Below are 21,751 nucleotides of genomic sequence, written 5' to 3'. Positions count from 1 at the left end.
GTCAAGAAATCATGTGTATTTTTAATCAGAAGAATATGACTATGTCCCCTACACTCATTTATCTTTTCAATTTCATTATTGACTGAAAATATTATATGAACAATATATACTCAAAATAAAGAATCAAAATAATGCCACCCAAAATAAAATGTCTCATTTTGATGACCATGTCTTTAAAAAAGATATGAGAACATTAGAGTTAAAGGGATTAGAGGGCCAAGGTTAGATTTAAAGTTTTATTTTAATTATTCACAGATCCTTTTGTGCATCAATTCTGTAACTAAAACAATTAAAAGGAAGTTTCTTCATTGATATTTAATTGACCACATACAATGTTATTAATTAATTGATACTGTGTATCTTTAGAAGCAATACTGAGTAGTTATGCTGTGAGCCTATGGAAGTCCTATACTGTGTATCTTTAAACTGGCATTTATAGAAATACGGTTTCAGCATTTGCATCATTTTCTTGAAAAGTGCAGAATGACCTGGTTGGTGTTTATATTTTATAATCAGGATTTTAACAAGTCTTTCTAAACATTCACTCTAATACTAGTTTAGAAGGACAGTAAAAACAATTTTTAAGTTGCTATATCCTTCCTGAGAAAGAAAGAAATAAGTAAGTGGCCCAGTGTCATTTAAGGGGAAAATGGAGAGAGGCGCAATTTCTAGATCTGAAGTTATATTGCATAACCTTCATTGTTGTATAAACTTGGAAACATACAAATATATGTTCATATAGATGAGAAACAAATTATTACTAAAAATGCTTAAACTGAAAACTTAATTTTATGAATAAGTATATTATAATCCCTAGAATAAATGTGTTAGATTTGGTTTCTAGAGTTCAGTGGTAACAAAGGAACAGGTGCCAAGAAACAGTTTTGTAATTTCCTTCTAATAGTAAAATATGTTGCAATTTTTAAAATTTCCATTTTTAATGGGATTGCTTGTATACCCAAAAATAAAATTACTGAAAAAATTTCACAGCATTATAATCCACCTTCATATGACTCAAATATGTAACACTGTAAAGTAGCAATTTATGAAACAAAAGATTTTGAATTTTGTAACATTTTTAAATCAGGATTCTTCTGTGTTTCATTGCATCCAGGCATGAAATTATCACAGGAAGAGTTAAAGTTATATAGCCCTGTGTACAAAGGGCCTAAAAGGTAAAGAGAAACACAAACTAACAAAATAAAATAAAATAAAAAGTTGCTAATTCTAAGTGTGCTATTTTGTCTTATCTAAAAAAGTATGTATTAAACTGATAGAAATACCTGAAATCCAGCCAACTATGAATGTATTATGTTAACAAAATTTACCTTGTATCCTTTCAGCAGCAATATGCAATGTTGTCTTACTCTTTCTTCTTCACACTTCTCTTGGTTGTGTGATAGCTTATTACCTTAGATTTTTCTCCTGTCTCTCTATCTCAGTCTCCTTTGCTGGATCATTCTCCTCAGCCAGGGCCTTATATGTCGTTGATGCTCCAACTCAATCTTAATGCTCTGGTGTCTTCTCATTCTTTCATGTCTCTGTCTAGCCAATATTATTCTTGTCTTTTGGTTCAATTACCATCAGTAACAACTACATACTAGTTACATTTCTATTCAGAGCTCCTAAATCACATAGATAGATAACCTTGTCTCTTAGATGTTTTAATACCATCTCTCAAAGAGCTTTCAAACCAAATATATCTAAAACAACTCTTATTACGGAGTTCCCGTTGTGGCACAGTGGTTAACGGATCTGACTAGGAACCAGGAGATTGTGGGTTCGATCCCTGGCCTTGTTCAGTGGGTTAGGGATCCGGCGTTGCCATGAGCTGTGGTGTAGGTCACAGACGCGGCTTGGATCCCACATTGCTGTGGCTCTGGCGTAGGCCCATGGCTACAGCTCCGATTAGACCCCTAGCCTGGGAACCTCCATATGCCATGGGAACGGCCCTAGAAAAGGTAAAAAGACAAAAAATAAATAAATAAATAAATAAAACAACTCTCACTAGTCATTGCATTCCCATTCTAAGCATGACCTTCCTTCAACATTTTCCAATCCAGTGAGTATCTCTCCTGCCTTTACTAATTTATGTAGGTCAGGAAATGGTGTTATATTTGAACACCACCTTCTTTATTATTTCTCAATTCACTACAGAAGTCTTTATGATTATACCTTCTAAACATCTCTCAACTCATTTTATCTCTTTATCTCCATCAATACCATCCTAATCCAAGCTACCATGATTTTTTTCTTGGATTACAGCAATCACCTCTTAAGATATTAAGATCTTCCTACAGCAAATTAAGCCCTACTTCAAATCAATATTTACACTTCATTAAGAATCATTTGAAAATTTGAAATTCTCTATATAATTATTTTTTATAAAAATCATTTAATATATCTCCACTATTCTTCTCAAATTTTTATATGGCTTAAAGGCCCTTTTAGGAGTTTCATGGCTCAGTGTGCTAAGGATCCAGCATTATCACTGCTGTGGCTCTAGTTACAGCAATCCCTGGCCTGGAAACTTCTGCAGGCCACAGGAATGACCAAAGGGAAAAGACTTTTTATGTTCTTAGTTTTGTTTTGTTTTGGCCATGCCAGGGCATTCAGAAGTTTCCAGGCCAGGGATCAAACCAAAACCACAGCAGTGACAGCAACATATCTTTAATAACTAGGCCACTGGGGAACCCCTAAAAAGCCCTTTAAATCCACCATTTACCTATGTCTTCATTCCATCAATCTGACCATTCTTCACTCAATTACCGATTTTATTTTATACTTCAATGGTATCAGTGCATTCACATTTTAAAAATAGCATAAAGAAATATTTTCTTCTAAGAAATATTATGTCTTAAAAGTATGTTCTGAAACTCTTCAGTTTTCATGGGACTATGTCTTCAGTGTCTAAAGAAACAGACCATATTCATCCCATCCAGATCATAGTGTTTAATTTTTGTCTTCAGGTAACAGGGTACATAAAGTATCTATCTACAAAAACAAAGGCAAATTACTTCCAAGACTGTTCAATTAATTTGAGAGGAACCACCAAGTAGGAACTGGCACACTACAGAATGCAATTGCAGCAACAACTCTTTTTTTCCTTACACCAATTTTGATAAAATCACATTACTTTCCATTGATTGATAAAGAAATATTGGTGGAAAGCTTCATCTTTCAAAATTATAGTCTATATATCATTATCCTATCTCTAAAAATATCCCTCAGCTCTGACAGCTACTCCTTAAATTTCCCTTTAAGTTCTTTTAAATATCAAAATCTTTAAAAGTCCACATAAAGTTGTTCTCTTTATGTGTTCCCAGTTTGCCTCAAGCAATGATATCAATAGTAATAGAAACTATCTACTTACCATATTGTAGGTGGCTCAGAACCTTCTATTTCTAAGTAATCATACTTTTCTTCCATTTGGAAATCAGTAAATATGAGTGAAATTGTGTCTCCAGGCTCTGCTACAATGGTCCAAGTGCAATCAGCATTATTATGGTACTCATTAGGAAAACTAGGGCTTGATATGATGCCACTAGATCCTCTCATTGTTCCTCCACATGCATCTTCAGCTGTTAAAAACAAAGATGAGATGTTCAGATATGAGTAATTAAGAGAACTTGATTAAATCAACTTTTAATACTATTGGATAAAAACAACAGGGCAAATGTGATATTAAGAGATAAAATAAAATTAGACATTAAATAAACAGAGATTAAATAAAATTAGAATTCCATGAAAAAAAATTAAACATATGTAAATATAAATGCTATCTTGATAATTTTATAACCGTTGGTTGAAACAGCAATTAAAGTAAGTTAATATCTACACTCCAATTAAATCTCAGGATAACAGAATCAAGATTTTATTTTCATTAACTAGCTGACTGAGTAAAACAAAAGAAACATCAGTTTGAAGGTCTACAATGGGAAATCGTTAATCACATTGTGCATATTCATGGTACGGCTGAATTTTGCTTTTATTTCCTTAATGTAGGTATGTACCAAATAAATGATTTAAGAGAGATATAATATAGTTTTTTTAATTGACAAGTTTCAAAAGTTATTGAAAATGCTTGTGGAAATGTAATTTAAATAAAAAATACATCACATAATAGGAAACCTTAAAGAGAAATAATGTAGTAACTTCAGTAATATGTTTAGTAACATGTCTTCTGTAACATATTTCCTATGACTCCATCAAACAACATAAATATATTTTTCTAGGTATTCATATCATATATGTATACACAATATTATAAATGCAATGACTTTAATGCAAGGTCAGTAGAAACTATCTACTTATCATACTACAGGTGGCTTACAACCTCCTATTTCTAAGTAATCATACTTTTTTTCCCTTTAGAAGGTTTCTACTAACTTTACATTTGGATCTATGGTTGTCATTTTCCAAATAGGGGGTCACAGAATCCCCTTTTATCCAACGGCGTATACTAATAAGGGGTTACATGACCATCTGTGTTTAGTGTTAAAACATAAGATAAAGGTCCTTGTTTTAGAAAGAAATTGAAGCTATAAAATTTGCCTTGTCATAACACTGTTTAGGCCAGTCAATAGATTGCCAGTTTATTTGTGTAATAAATTTCTTCAAGATTTATGTTGTTGCCTTGAGCATTCAAGGAATTCCTTCAATTCAAATCAAATGAGGAAATATCTGGCTCTATAATGACCAATTACTATATAACTTTAATAAATAGAGATGTGCAGCATCCTATTTAAGGCCACAAAAAGCAGGGAATGGCAACATGCTAAATACATTAGCTTCTTTCTGCCCCACTCTTTACCCACCTAGCTCCATAATTCCTAAATTGAAAGCACAGCTTATACTGCCCTTAAGACATACTTAATTTTCATCACACTATTATAAATATATTTACTTTCATTACATGCCCTATTTTTTTAAGTTTTTTGAGTAATTAGAATGAATTAATGGTCCTGTATAGACTATGAGATATATTACCACAATTTTCTTGCCAGAACACACAATGCCTCCCCTTAGTACCTTAGCTTTAACCTCTAGTGAATATGTCCTGCTGCCCTCCCCCAATACCCAACCACAAATTACTTCTACTCTTTGTCTTCTCAGTACCAACAGCAAGACTGAATACTGCTTCAGAAATAAAATGTTAAACTATTATATATTTATAGTGTATTTGGTACATAACATATTCAAACCAACTCTGTGAACTATTTATTTCTCTATCTCTAGATAAAACTGCAGGCAGAAACATCTCAGTTCACACTCAGATTAAGGAAAAAATTCTCCAGTTTTTAAATTCAAAGGAATAAATTCATCAATTAATATGTCTTCTAGTCAGGATACTCACAATAAAAATTGGCTTCATTTGGGTTAAGCTTCTTTGCTCCTCTGAGCTTGGGCTTGTGGCAGATGGGCAGAGGTGAGGCAGTAAAGTGGTCTTTTCTTCCCTGTTTTCCTTCCTAGAATTTCTTTCCATCCTCCCCTCCCCACTGAGCTCTCTATGATCTGTCCTAGATTTAGAAGTAGAAGAGATCAGGGGACATGAATCTTATCTGCCTGGCAAAGCCCTGGTTTCCAAGGACTTTGACAGATGATTAAAGAAAAATGGTTATTTTGGCTCATGAGCCTTTTCATGGGACCCTCAGAAGTATCCCAATCAGCTTCCCTGATATGGGTGAATGTTTTCGCTGGCTGGCTGCTTATTTTCTCCTTCATACCATATATATAGAATGGTACCCTTCCACCCTCTTTCCAACTATATCTCCTTACCCTTCTAGATGGGCCTCTTGGGCAGTATCTAAGACAATTCTAGGCCAGAACTCCCTCACAAAAGTCCTGCATTTGGTCAAATGAAAACATGCCCCATTTATTTATCCTCTATGGAAATGTAATTTCTTCCCAAATGCAGTCCTCAGGATTTTCAACAGATATTTAAATATTTCTGTTGTCAATAATAATATACTGTGTCCCCCAAGTGCCAGGGCAAACAAATCAATTCCTCTGCATGGTCTCTTTAAAAAGTAACCTAGGCTCACAGAAGACAGAAATCATTTCCAACTACTGACACATGAACTAGACAGCAACTCATAAAATAGCTCACCTCAGGGAAATTCTTATTCTACAACAAAATAACTTCAACCCAAAAATATGACTGACTCGCACTTGAAAACAAGGATGAAAACTGAAATCTTCCAGCATTCAAACTGACGCTCTTGCCAATTTCTGTTCAAGTTATTTGTTCAGCATTCCTGTGTGACCTCTTTATTACTACAGAGACCATCACAGAATCAGTATCTGACAAAATTGTGAAATAAGTAAAGTTTGCTTGTAGCACATGATAGATATACAACATTTTGGTCAGGTGGCCCTACCTGAATACTAAAACTTCTGTATTGTGATTCAGCCTGGATTTACTACAGTATTTATAAAAACCAATACATTTTCTGTAATCATAGGCTCTTATAGTAGTATGTATTACCTAAATGAATTGTTTTTTATTTTATATTAGAGTTAGAACAAGTAAAAGGCAGAATTAGAACAAACCATAAAGCCCTTAAACCTAGTGTTACACTCTCTCTGCTAAGTAACATTACCTGATCTCTGGTCAAAGTGAGCTGGTAGAAATCCTGTCAATAATAGAACCTTTACTCTTTCAGCATCACTCTGCCTTAGCCACCAGGATCGACCATTTGATTAGTGCTGTCTGTAGCATCTTCTGTCCCATAAGTCACAGTAAGGCCAGGGTTCCCAGAAGGTTATTCAATAGAATCATTTTATAACAAACTCAAAGATACACATGGGATAATGTTGGTTATATATATAAATTTTCTGTGAATTTTAAAGTTTATTCATTTGGTCATCTATTCAAAAAATATCCATTGAGATCTATTAACTAGTAGAAGAATTGTGTTAGTATTTCATGCTACAGTGATGATTAAAAGCCAGCATCATATCTGCCCTCATTAAGCATTCTGCCTAGCAGAGAGTAACGCTCTAAACAAATGACAAAAAAAAAAAAAATAACATTTCTATCAGATACCTTGAAGAAGGAACATTTGTAGTACTAACATTGCATGGCTGGGGCTTTGAAGTAGTTAGAGAATCAGGAACTAAAATTCTTTGAGGAAGCAATGACAGATTAGAAACCGGTAGGTGAATAGTAAGTATTAATTGGTTGAGGAGAAGGAAAATTCTTCTAAGTAGGTACACTTATGCTTTCCCTGGAGGAAATGGCAGTCTCTAAAATGAAAGAATATCTGTGTACCACTGCCAAGCAGTACCAAATGAGATAGAAGGGCATCTAACACTAGACTTTGCAGGGCTTTTGTAACAGGACCATTGGATTTATTCAGAGCCATGGAAAGTTACTGATGTGTTTTCAGCAAAGAAATGATATGAATGGTTTGAGGTTTGAGGTTTGAAAACATTCTGACTGTTCTATGAAAATGAGAGAGAAAGGAGATAATGGACCATCAGATTAAGGGGATGAATCAAGAGTCCAGGAAATTTTTTGCATGCTTTATTGTTTCCTAAGGGTAACTATCTCTCAATTATTCAGTAGTTTAGCATACTTATTCTCAGTATCTTCAAAAGATTAGTTTGGTCTTAGTAGGCACTTCAGAATAGTAGCATTATTCCATAATAAATCAGAATACTTCTCTTACGCCCAATTTTAAAAACAACTTTTTTCACCTAAAGAGTAAAGCAATGTTCTTAAACATCTTAGACTTCTCTTAAGGTAAAACAGAAGTTATGAAGGTTTCACAATATAGTTACTTAACATGCAGGGAATAGAAAATGTTTGGTGGTTTCTGTACTCTTGTTCTATCAAAAAAGGTATAGGTTTGAAGATTTACAGTGTGTCTTACCATTGCATAAAAAAGAATAACACACCTAGGAATAAACCTACCTAAAGAGACAAAAGACCTGTACTCTGAAAACTGTAAGATGCTGATAAAAGAAATCAAAGATGACACAAACATATGGAAAGAAATGCCATGCTCTTGGATTGGCCAAATCAATATTGTCAAAATGACTGTAGTACCCAAGGCAATCTACAGATTCAGTGCTATCCTTATCAAGCTACCAATTACATTCTTTAGAGAACTAGAACAAAATATTTTTAAATTTTTATGAAAATACAGAATACTCCAAATAGCCAAAGCAGTACTGAAAAAGAAAAATAGAACCAAATGAATCAGGCTCCCCAACTTCACTCTGTATTACAAAACTACAGTCATCAAAACAGTATGGTCCTGGCACAAAAAACAAAAGTATAAGCTAGTGGAACAGGATAGAATGCCCAGAAATAAACCCAAGCACTTATGGTCAACTAATCTACAACAAAGGAGGCAGGAATATACAATGTAAAAAAGACACTAATTTCAATAAGCAGTGCTGGGAAAAATAAACAGTTACACCTCAAAGAATGAAATTAGAACATCCTCTAACATCATACTTAGAAATACACTCAAATGGATTAAGGACATAAATGTAAAGCCAGCTATTATAAAACTCCTAGAGGAAAACAGACAAAATACTTTTTGACATAAATCACAGCAATATATTGTTTGAAACACTTCCTAGAATAATAAAGACAAAAATAAATCAATGGGACTTAATTAACTATAAAATATTTTGCAAAGGAGACCATAACAAAAATGAAAGACAAACCAAAGAATGGGAGAAAATATCTGCAAACAAAGATATCAACAAGGTATTAATCTCCAAAATATACAAACATCTCATGGAGCTTTATATCAAAAAACAGAAAACCCAATCAATAAATGAGCAGAAGATATAAACAGACATCTCCTCAAAGACAGGCAGATGGCCACAAAACACATGAAAGGTTATTCAACATAACTAATTATTAGAAAAATGCAAGTCAAAACTATAATGAGGTATTACCTCACACCAGTGAGAATGTCCATCATCAAAAAATCTACAAACAACAAATACTGGAGAGGGTGTGGAGAAAAGAGAACCTGTCTTCACTGTGGGTGAGACTGTAAATTGATATAAACTCTATAGTAGACAGTATGGAGATCCTTAAAATAACTACATATAGAACTACCATATGATCCAGCAATCCCACTCCTGGTCATATAGCCAGAGAAAGCCATAATTCAAAAAGAAAGGTGCACCCCAAAGTTCACTACAGCACTATTATGACAGCCAAGACCTGGAAGCAATGTATATGTCCATCAGTGAAGAAAGAATAAAGATAATGTGGTACATATACACAATGGAGTACTATTCAATTATAAAAAATAATGAAATAGTACCATTTGCAGAAACATGGGTGAACCTAGAAGATTATCATATTGAGTGAAGTAAGTCAGTCAAAGACAAATATCATGATATTACTTATATGTGGAATCTATTAAAAATGATACACAAGAAATGTATTTATAAAACAGAAACAAACTCACAGATTTAGAAAAGAACCTTATGGTTACCATAGGTGAAACCATTGGGGGAAGGGAAGAATTGGGAGGGTAGGAATAGCATATACACACTACTATATAAAATAGATGATTAATAAGAACCTATTGTATAGCACAGGAAAATCTTTTCAATAGATTGCAATAACCTATATGGGAAAAAAGAATGGATATATTTGTATATATGACTGATTAACTTTGCTGTACACCTGAAACTAATACAATATTGTAAATCAACTACAGTCCAACAAAATTAAATTAAAAATAAAATATAATAAAGTGTGCCTTTTTAAAATACATATATACACAGGGTAGGTGATGGAAAGTTTCATATTATGAAGCTTGCAGAGTTAGTCTGCTGTAAAATATGAAGACAACAATCTATACAGCCAATGCAATCAATAAGAGCAAGGCCATCTTTCAAGAAAAATAGTTTTTTAAAAAATTAATTATTGGAGGAGTTCCCATGTGGCTCCGTGATAACAAACCAACTAGCATCCATGAAGACGCAGTTCAATCCTTGGCCTCCCTCAGTGGGTTAAGGATCCAGCATTGCTTGTGCCGTGATATAGGTCACAGATGCGGCTCGGATCTGGTGTTGCTATGGATGTGGTGTAGACCAGCAGCTGCAGCTCGGATTTGACCCCTGGGACTTCTGTATGCCACAAGCGTAGAGCTAAAAAGCAAAATAATAATAATAATAATAATAATGATTTGGCTGAGGATTTATTTCAATATCTGGGGGAAATACTAACAATTCCCTCTTCAGTTCTTAATGTACTCAAATCTGTTGATAAAAATTATAGCTGCTAAATTTAAAATGTTATTAAATCTAATATTAATGGTTAAATATTATAAATCTATCATCAAATAACTCCTATTTCTATATTTTAAAATAACTGAATTTATGCAAAATTGGCAAATAGTATTATTTAATTTAGAGCAGGGAAAAAAGTCAAAATATAAAATCAATTTTTTTATTTAAGTGTAAAGATTAAGAAAAAAGTTCAATAATATCCAGAAATTTATTTTTCCTAAAATTATTTTTTACTAACACATAAAATTATTAATTTTATATACTTTTAATTTATATAATATTTAGTTAAGTACTGAAAATGCCTGATGTGTTCTGGTTTTATGTATAAGACTATAGACTTCATTTAATTTACTGTAAATTGGAACCGCCCCAAAACATTCAGTTAAAAAAACAAAAGATAGCTTCAAAACATACCTAAAAGTTTACTCTAACACATCTTTTCAGATACTGATCTCACACTGTGCTCTGCTCTGCTATTAGTTTCTTCTGAAATAGCTTAGGTATTGGGGGGAAGAAGGGGAGGGGACAGAAGATAGGCTTGTTTATCACAAAAAAAGAAATGAACTGTAAATTGTAGAAGATGAGTACACTTGGTCAATTCCAGATGCTAAGCATTCAATCCAATTTTAGATGTTATCATGGGAAATTTTTCTACATGTCTCCCTTGCTAAATCTCAACATTCTATCAGCACTCAAGTAAAACTGATATCGATGTGAAGCTTTCCGTTCCTTCCCAAGACAGGCATCACTGCTGTCCACCTCTTAATTAGACCAACCATTTAATATTACATTCATTAATTATCTACTACATTATATACACAGAACAGCAGTTCCATTTGTATAGCTACTCTGTTTAGATTTAAAAGTTCAGCTTTATGCATCTTTGTGTGTAAGAAGAAACTCTTTTCTCATGAAGAAGAAAACTGAGCAACTCGGTCATTAAAATACACATAAAAGCACAACAAAAAATGTTCAAAGTTTTAAAGAAAGTTAAATCATTGATGATTATGCAGGAAAATTAATGGGTTCTCATGATTTTTGCTTCTCAGTCCACTTCCTTCATCTCCTTTCATACTAAAACAATGATATTAAATTCTTCCGAAAAAAACAGATTTATAACAACTCAAAGAAAAACATTCAAAATTTACCCAAATGATCACCTCATGGGAAGGAATTTAGAAAGCTAAATATAATGACATCTCAGCACTGAAGGTTTATTTCTGAATACTCTAATATGCTTTTGAGCAAATATTTCACCTTAGTTTATATTTACCTTCCTAAAAGACATGCTCAGAAATAACAAGGTAAGCTAATGCACTGAGGAAAGTAATTAATAAATATATGGATTTTTTCATTCACCTTAAAATACTTCTCATGATCTCCCAATTTAAAAAAAATAATACAGTAATTCACTCAATGTAATTTAAATTATTTAAGGATGTGGAGAAAAATAAAATCTTTAAATCAAGAAGGAGCCATGACAGAACAACAGGGACCAAATTTATATCCATTTCTTCAAAAAACAAAAAACAAAACAAACTTAAAATCTGAGCAAAATATAACTTCTTTCAAACACTGGTCCAGAACCATTCAGAACTGTGATTTCATAAAGGAACAAAGGAGGAAGGCCACATAATTGCCTAGCTTTTTGTCTAGAAGCACTTTCAGGAGCACAGACCAGAGTGGGATATAAGAGAACCTGGTTTTCTCCCTGGGTGAGTAGACAGTGTTCAGGGATCATGAAGTGCTTGTAAGTTGTAAAATAGAATTCCAACGAAAAGGAAGTTCAGCAGGTAAAGAATTTACAAAATCTGCATAGTGCTCCAGTGGGTATTTGCTGAATACTAATAAATGCATGCAAAGGCTGAAATTCCATAAGTTATTTAGGAAAAGAGAGGCCAGGGATCTATAAGTTGAATGGTTCAAGAGAGCACACAGGCCTGAGAACTTTTCAATTTCCTCCAGCTAGAATGAAGAGTCTTCTTTAAATAACTGGTGTATTCAGCAGCAAATTGAGAAGGGATACACCTTTAGCAGAGGAGTTAAACCAGCTCTAAAGGTTACTCAATAACTGCAGTAACAAAACTTAAAAACCTCCAAAGTCATAAACTGAAGCAAATGTAACCTCTCTATATCAGATGGAATGTCCAACATTCTTCAAATGAAGATACCCAAATCCAAACACTCAGTAACTTAAAATTCACAATGATAGAACCCAGTAAAATATGATTAGCCAAATCAAGAAGCAGAAAAATATGACCCATTAATTGGATAAATATCAGTTAATAGAAAAGCCTACAAAAATGACGAAGATGATGGATTTAGCAGATGAGGACTATGTAACAGATATCATAACTATATTTTACCATATCTAGCCTGTGGTCTGTTTTGGTATCACCTGAGAGCTAAGAATGATTTTTATCATTTTAAGGGATTGTGAAAAATGAAAAATAAATCAGAATCAAAGGTAAATACATGATGGAGATCATATGTACCACGCAAATTGTAAAATATTTACTATATAGCCCTTTGCAGCAAAAGTAAATACAGTGAACACTGAGAAAAGGAAGGGAAGATATAAAGTATAACCAAATGAAACCTTGACATGAAACAGATTATTAGAAATAAAAATAACTGCTCAATGGTTCTTATAGAAAATTAGATACTACAGAATAAAGCATAGTATATTTGAAGACAGAGCAATAGAAACTATTCAAAATGAAGCAATGAAAATAGAAGAACTTTAAAACATTAGGAAAATATTATTATAAGTGATACTGAAATTCCAAAAATGTTGTAGGGCAGGTAGAAAGCTTAGAAAAATATTTGAAGATAAAAAGGCTACAACAGGAGTTCCTATTGTGGCTCAGGGGGTTAAGAACCCAACGTAGAGTCTATGAGGGTGAGGGTTCAATACCTGGCCTCGCTCAGTGGGTTAAGGATCTAGTTTTGTGGTATAGGTCATAGATATATATTGGATCCAATATTGCCATGACTGTGCCATAGGCCGGCAGCTGCATCCCTGATTCAACCTCTAGCCTGGGAACTTCCATATGCCTCAGGTGTGGCTGTAAAAAGAGAAAAAAGAAAAAAAAAAAAAAGGTTCATAACATATCCAAAGCTGACAGAAACTATTAATCCACAGATATAAGTAGCACATGATACTTAACATGTTGTTGTGGCAGAGGCAACTATCTAAGTATCAAAATTCCTGTTTTACCTCCACATGTGCGGTTATGGCTGAGAGGCTGCTTCTCAACAACAGCAAATCTTTTAATGCTCCTCATATCTAGTTTAGGCCATGTAACTGAATTCTGGTGAACAGAATGTCAGTGAAGTGAACTACCATTGCAAACTTTGCCCATTAAAACCTCCCACAAGATCATCCATATATTTTTCTTCCTCTTATGCTATCTAGATGTTGTGGCCCAGTGTGACATTAGAGTTGATGAAAGAGTTTTTGTCAGTGTATTTGAAATCTCTGTCTCTAATTCGTAAGATCCACAAAGGCAGGGATTGTATCTGTTTTTGTTCATATCATATGTGTATCATTTTTTAAAAGACTGACATATAGTAGGGGTTTAAATGAACTTACTGAATTAAATATGAGATAAATGAGTAAATATAATTATTTAAACTGATCTTCCAATTAGATTCTAATCTCTGAACCATCTATGGAATAGAATAGAAAGAAAACACAAGGAATATGTCATTATTTCAAAACAAGATAATTGGTAATTGGAACAAAAAGTCAAAACAAAGTAGAAGCATGAGAAAAACTGCAAAATAAATTTTAAGAACAAAAAGCATGCTGCAGGCCAAAAGCTTTATATAATAATTGAAAAATATTTATTTTTATCTAGTACCCAGAGGTGGGATTGCTAATTGTTAGACTTTTCTCCATATTTAACTTCAATAAAGAGCAAATTCATTAACTGCAGATGACAGGGGTATATGTAGAGTATTCAACAAAATCACCGGATAAAATATACAACTTAATGTGTGAATTTGGCAAGGCTATTGAATATATGGGCAATATTTAAAAATATATCAGCACTGAAGAATCAGAAATTGAAATTTTGTAGTTCCCAGCATGGCGCAGCGGCAACAAATCCAACTGGGAACCATGAGGTTGCGGGTTTGATCCCTGGCCTAGCTCAGTGGGTTGAGGATTTGGGATTGCTGTGATCTGTGGAGTAGGTCGCAGATGCGGCTCGGATCTGGCATCGCTATGGCTGTGGTGTAGGCCGGCAGCTGCAGCTCCAACTGGACCCCTAGCCAGGGAACCTCTATATGCCATGGGTAGGCCCTAAAAAGAAAAATTTTTAAAAAGGTATTTTTCAAAATTTCAGGGTTATTTTGTTTTGTTTTGTTTTTGCTTTTTAGGGCCACACCCATGGCATATGGAGGTTCCCAGGCTAGAGGTCCAATCAGAGCTACAGCTGCTGGCCACAGCAACTGTGGATCTGAGCCGCATCTTCAACCTACACTACAGCTTCACCACAACGCCGGATCTTTAACCCAAAAAGCAAGGTCAGGGATTGAACCTGCATCTTCATAGATGCTAATCAGATTCGTTAACCACTGAGCCATTACAGGAACTCCCCAAAAATATCATTTCTAATGGAATAAATTTTCAAATATCTAGGAATAAAACTAGAGAAACATGGAAAGCCTGAATAAAGCTCTACTTGTATTTTGTAGAGAAAATTCAGATCTATGTAAATGATTAGATATTCCATGCTTTCCAATTGGTAATTTAAAAATTTTAATTCTTCTCAGATTAATCTATGATTTTAATATAATTCCAATCAAAATTTGGGGATTTGTGCATGAATGGTGATGCATTTATGTAAATTGGTAAGTTATTTTTTAAATTTGTCTAGAAATGCAAAAAAGCTGAACATAACCAAGACAACCTAAAAGATTTCAGAAAAATACACACATGTACACACACTCTTAGACACTTGATTTATGACAAAAGCAGCACCACAAAGCAGTGGGAACAGAACACCTTTTCATTAAATGGTTCTGGGTCAACTGATATCCACACACAGTATTTAATTCCAGATGAACCAGAGATTTAAATATAAAAGAGGAAACAATTCAGATTCCAAAACATAATATTAAAAAATCTTTACATCCTTAGGTGGACAAAGTTTTCTTAATGTGTACATTACATCACATTAAAATTAGGAATTATATTCTTTCAGTAACTTCTCTAAGTGAAGGTACACAGGTACACAGTGGAAGATACTTCCAAACACATAACTGATGAGGGCTCACCTAAAGTACATTAAAAACCTCCCAAAAATCATTAAGTAACAAACAAACAACTTAACAGAAAAACAGACAAAAAACTAGAACTGGTATCTCACAATTAATGGACCAATTGCCAATGGACATAGAAAAGAGGTAGTCAACTCAAGAGTCATCAGGAAATTCGAATTAAAATCACAATAATTCTCTGTTATACACACAGCAGAATGCTTTAACAAAGGAGTTCCTGCCATGGCACAGTGGGTTAAGAATCCAGCTGAAGCAAAGGTTCAAGTTTGATTCCCGGCACAACAAAGGATTCAGTGGGTTAAAGGATCCAGGGTTGCCACAACTTCAGCTCAAATTCAATCCCTGGCCAGGGAACTTCCATATGATGTGAGTGCAGTCATTAAAAAAAAAAAAAAAAAAAAAAGACAAAAATAATAATGTAAAATTTTAGTAAGATCTGAAACAAACAGATCAGCATACCCTTGATAATTCTAAATTATCTGCATACCCTTGATAATTCTAAATTAGTACAGCCATTTTGGAAAACTTATTGGCAGCTGTCTAATAACACTCTCCATATCGTATGACTTACTGTTTCCACTACTAGGCATTTTCTCAAATGTGCACCAAAAGATATTTATAAAAATGTTTATGGATGAATTATTTATAATAATCAAATCCAGAAAAAACCTAAATGTTCCTCAAAGACATCACATATAGATTGTGGTTTAGTCCTATAAAATGGCATCATCTACTAATGAAAATGAAGAAACTACTACTACATTAAGCAATATGATGAGTCACAAAGACTAACACTGAAGAGTACATAATGTAAGATTCCATTTTATAAAACTGAAAATAGGTAAAAAATAATCTGGTGCTAGAAATTCAGAAAGATGTTTACTTTCATGGAAGGGCAAATAGTGACTAGGAGGGAGTACTCGAGAGATTTCTGGTAATATTCTATTCTTGATCTGGGCACTAGTAATAAGACTGTGTTCATTTCGTGAAAATTCATCAAGTTGTACACTTAGAGGTTGTAACTTTTCTGTATATATGTTGCATTTTAATTTAAAACATTATGAAACAAAAGGGAGAAAACCTCAAAGGACACATTCTCCTTCCAAGTCAGCAAATATATCGTGAGGTGTGCCCTGAATCTCTTAAAAACTGCTCGGATCTGACCCACTTCTTCCTGAATTCTCTGAGATGATGATTAGAAACTGAGCATGATCCAGACATTCAGGATTATCCAAGACCATCCTTTTCCAAGGGTTAGTGTGAATGGGAATCACCTGGAGAGCTTGACACTGACTGGTTTTGACTCAGTAGATTCATAGACCAGCCCAAAAATTTGAATTGCAAGATGATGCTTTCAGTGAAGATCGTAGCTACCATCCCAGTTGTTTCTGTTTTTATAAAAGTCTTGTCTTTGTTTATAGTTCATTTTTAACATCCGTTGATCTCCTTGAGTCCCCATTCCATGTGATGATTATTACTCTCAGAAGGCAAATTTTTAAGCTACTTCATTTTAAAATAAGTAAGAATGTTCAGGGTATGATTTCCCTCAAAATGTCCAAAGTCCTATCACCTTTGTTTCAACATAGACTGAACATCAGAAATATGTGGAGAACATTTTAAAACACCTAGAAATCAGCCCCAACTCCAAGATTCTTATTTACTTGATTGATAGTGCAGTCAATAGGAGGGCATTTTTTTTCCCTAAAATTCCATAGATGATTCTAATGCCTAGACAGAATTAACAATCACTGTACAAACTCATGCAGAACAGCTAATCCATCCAGTTGGGTACTTGATACCATCTTCTACCTAACTCTAGTTGGGGATCACTTAAGCTGATAAATAATTCTCCAATACTAGCCTACAAGTCTGTACAAGACTAAGCCAACACTATCCACTTTCAAATAACAAGACAAACTAAACTTTTCTTGGACTATTAAATATCCTTTTCTAACAGTAAAATTTTCCTCTTCCCTCTTCAAATTGCTCAGAAAATTTGCCTTTGTTTAATGTTTCTATTTAATTACCTCCAGAGATCCTTCAACTGACTGCAATCTTGTTTCTCTTTGCACTTTGCATTGAAACCTCCTTTTCCTAAACTAAACACTGACCTCCTAAAGGACACATGCTTATTCAGTATTTTTTGAATTGGGTCTCTCAGTGACATCTGACATTGTTATTACTTCATTTCTCTCCTCTGCTTTAGCTTCCATGTGAAATATTTTACTGATTATACTTGTCTAAAACTTCTTATGCATCTACCTCATTGCATCCTCTTTCTCTGCAAATTACTTTAGTATCAGAGTTTCCTAGGATTCTACTCTCCTTTTAATAACATATGCTTACTCCCAAAGTGCTGTTATCTACTCTATTTCATATCTCCTCCAATTATATTGATGATTCTGCAATCTATGTCGTTTAACTCAATCTTCTTGACTATCCATTCAATTACAAAAGGGGAATCTTCAATATTAATAAAACTAGTTTTAACTAGTTTTAGTATTATTTATTCTTTCCAAAATCCTCATTCATTTCATAATGAAAGATTACATAAATTTCAGTGAGAAGAGTTATTAATTCTCATTTGGAAATAGAATTCTCAAAAACTGCAGACATTTGAAGCAATGGCTAAGGATAAGTAAAACAGAAGAAATGGTTACCATTTAGACATGAAGAACTTTTGCTTCCAAGATCCTGATTGCAAACACTGTGTGATTGAAACAACGTGTTGATTGTTCTATTTCTTCAGCAAGACTACAGTATAACCACCACCGAAGAAGTTAGAACAGTGCCCTGAAAGTAATGGCTGCCCCATGGGAATTGGGCAAAAGTGACTTAAGATATATCCAAACCTAGTTCTTAAAAACTAAGCTTTGACATCCCCTTTGCTGAGGAATGAATGGCATAGACCATGACTTCAAACCTGTCTTCTTCTCTCATCCCTTTACAGTTTAGCTCTTATTTTTATAAATATCTTGCAGTGTTTTACTATATCGAAAATTTAAAAATTTGTGCCCAATTTACCCGAAAATGGAAATTTTTTAATTTGAATCAGTTAATTTACTTGATAAAAGACAAGGCTTAGTTAAACAGCAAGAATTTAACCCTGTATGCACAAAAACAATGTATCTTTTCTATCACTGTATGTATTTTCGGTGCTTAGAAATATGCTTGACACTTAATGGGGTAACCAAAATATCAATCGTAAATGACATTGAATAGAATGCCTTTGAAGTATATCACTGACATTTACATAAGCATTAAATGACTTTGTATATAATTTGAGTATTTCCCTCCTACATTCAAGCTTGTTGACACCTTCACTTATTCCTAGTATAGGTATAAATTGTTTTATTAAGAAAAAATGAGGCACTCTTAACTCCATCTAAAACTGCTGTTAAATATTTCTCAAATGTATTTCACAAATCTTTCCAGATAGACACTGAGTTCTGTGAAGATAGGAATCATGTTTAAAGCAAGTAATAGTAGCTATATATTTGAGTATTCATTTTGTGCCAGTCACCATGCTAATAAACTTTACATAAATATAAATATTGGTCTATTTCTCGATATATTTTTGGTTAATTTACTTATCCATGCTCTATATTTCTCAATGGGACCAAATATCTTACCAATATCAATCCCTTCTTCCTTTCATGTCCTATTAAAATTTATTCACCAAAAGGACTTTTACGTATTTTTTAAAGTGGAAATAAGTGATGTCACTCAAGCTTTCCTATTTGTAACACTCTATTAGTTTTTCTTGAATTTAGAGTCAAACCAGCATCCTCACTTAACCTTAATGATCATAAATCACAGACCTCTCACTAAACTAAACTCACACTGCTCATTTTCTATTTTCTTAAATTTAACAAACCTCCCTTGACCTTTGTTTCAAACTTTCTCTGGGCCAGTGGCTTCTTCCTCAATGTCATCCCAAAGATGGCTAAATGATGTCATTCAAATCAGTGAGGCCTTCCTCAACTATTGATATTAGCTAAAACAGTCCCCAATCAGACTCTGCCACAACATCTGTTACATTCTCTTCACTGAACTTATCACTATCCAGCATTTTCTGTTGTTTTCTCATTGACCTCTAAAATATAAGTGCCATATGATCCTGACTACACTACTAATACATGAGTCACAGCATGATTCATACTATCCACAACAGGGCTGGCTTACAATAGGTACCTACATAACACATTACCTGGTTAAATATATTTTTTTGCTCCCCAGTATGTCCATGAAATTTCTTGGACAATTATTTGAGAGGGGAGTATTATAATGAGTTTAGAAGTAGGAGCTCTAGAATCACAGAGACCCGGGCACAAAATCTGACACTAATAAATCCGGTGACCTAATTTACTTAAATTTCTTCTAAGTTGGAATATTTATAAAATTATCATTATTTTATAGTGCATGTTTATTGACTTAAATGTTGCCAACAGTCTCCCAGTTACATATTTTGCTTTCTTTAGGTGCCCTACAAATTTTATTTTTGTAGGTGAGGAGAAGGTTTCTGCAAGGCGATGGCACAATTGACTTGTAACTCCGTCTGCTAAAATTGCCACAGCAGGGGGACACGAAGCCATTCTCCGTCCCATATATTTCATTTCACTCGTGCTATCTCTACTAGTTAAATTACAGGCTCAATGCCACTGCTTGTTTCTCATTTTCTGCTAGAAAACAGAATCGCAGTAAGAGAAAAGAAAGTGAAAAAAAAAAAAAGTAGTAAGTCCTTGTTCTTGAGGAGACCTGAGAAAAGGCAAATTATTAAAGTATTTTTAGTGTAATTTGAAGAGTTCCACAGGGCCTGACTGCTTAAAAACTGTTTCTCTCTCAATCTGGATGTACTATATTTGTACAAACTGATACAAAGGTATCAGTTTGCTTTGAAGTCTATTTCTAACCAATGAAATTCAGAAGAAAGAAGATATTTAATGAAACTATTAATTTGGGTTAATAATGGCTAATATTCATTATGTACATGAAGCTTTTAAAACATCATTAAATCTAATCTTAATGATAATGAGGAAAACAACAAAACAATAATTATTTGTATCTTACAGAGGAGGACACTGGGGCATAGAAAGATCAGTAACTAGTCCAAGAATCTCACAGTTAAAAAGTGGTAGAGCCAAATTTCAAATGAAGTCATCTAAGAGAAGAGCTTTAACCACAGCACAACGTCAGTTTAATATTTAAAAAGTGAGAAAAAATCAAGAATATAGTGTACCAGCATATACACTGGTACAGACAATATGGAGATGCCCAAAGGAGGAAAAGAAGCCAAATCAAACCAGACATAGAAAACAAGGATAGACCCTTTTGCTTTTTCTAGAAAACCCCTCCTGACTAGGCCAAAACGCACATGATGAAAATAAACAATGTTTATGGTAAATTCCTACCTCAATTAATCATCCTCTATATTTGAATAGAATTATTAGGAAAAATAAATATACAATACACAATTTCATACTGGGTAAACAACTGGAATATAACAAAAATGTGTATTTGAAAAGAGTATTTTAACTTTCTAAAAAAATTACTTCAATAATTCAGATAAGATATTTATATTCATCACATGAACCAAATGATTTTTCTCATGGCTTTACAATTCATAATTACGGTTTTAGCCTAATAACACAATGTAAAATACGAGTGTATATACCTAACATGCAACAAATAAACACACATCCCTGAAATGTCAAAGAAAATGAGGTTACAATGAATCCATTTACAGTCTATTTCTAGGATGACTTTTTTTAAATGTTTTTGTAAGTTTATTTTTTTTAATGAATTCTATTTCATTTATAGTTGTACAACCATCATCACAACCCAATTTTACATTTCCATCCCAAACCCCCAGGCCATCCTCTACCCTAACCTGTCTCCCTTGGTAACCATGTGTTTTTCAAAGTCTGTGAGTCTGTTTCTATTCTGCAAGTAAGTTCACTGTACACTTTTTTTAGATTCCACAAGTAAGTGGAAGCATATGTTTGTGTCTTACTGTCTGACTAACTTCAATTAGCATGATAATTTCTAGGTCTTTGCATGTTGCTTGAAAAGGCCATTATTTCAATCCTTTTTATGGCTGAGTAATATTCTATCATGTGTATATATATATATATATGTGTAACACATCTTCTTTATCCACTCCTCTGTCAATGGACATTTAGGTTGCTTC

At 33.6% G+C, this 21,751-nt stretch overlaps 1 protein-coding gene across 6 annotated transcripts in view; it reads right to left on the bottom strand.

Annotated features, from left to right (window-relative positions):
- The window catches only part of CSMD3 (CUB and Sushi multiple domains 3), a 1,223,593-nt gene that overhangs the window by 871,029 nt on the left and 330,813 nt on the right, over positions 1–21,751 (bottom strand). For all 6 annotated transcript variants that reach the window (XM_021090582.1, XM_021090583.1, XM_021090584.1 and 3 more), the window contains one exon: positions 3,374–3,581. In XM_021090582.1, the coding sequence (XP_020946241.1) occupies positions 3,374–3,581 (208 nt within the window). The remainder of the gene's footprint in view (positions 1–3,373; positions 3,582–21,751) is intronic.

This window comes from Sus scrofa, chromosome 4, assembly GCF_000003025.6.
Source record: "Sus scrofa isolate TJ Tabasco breed Duroc chromosome 4, Sscrofa11.1, whole genome shotgun sequence".
Lineage (NCBI taxonomy): Eukaryota > Metazoa > Chordata > Mammalia > Artiodactyla > Suidae > Sus > Sus scrofa.
This window is presented reverse-complemented; position numbering and strand designations above follow the sequence as displayed.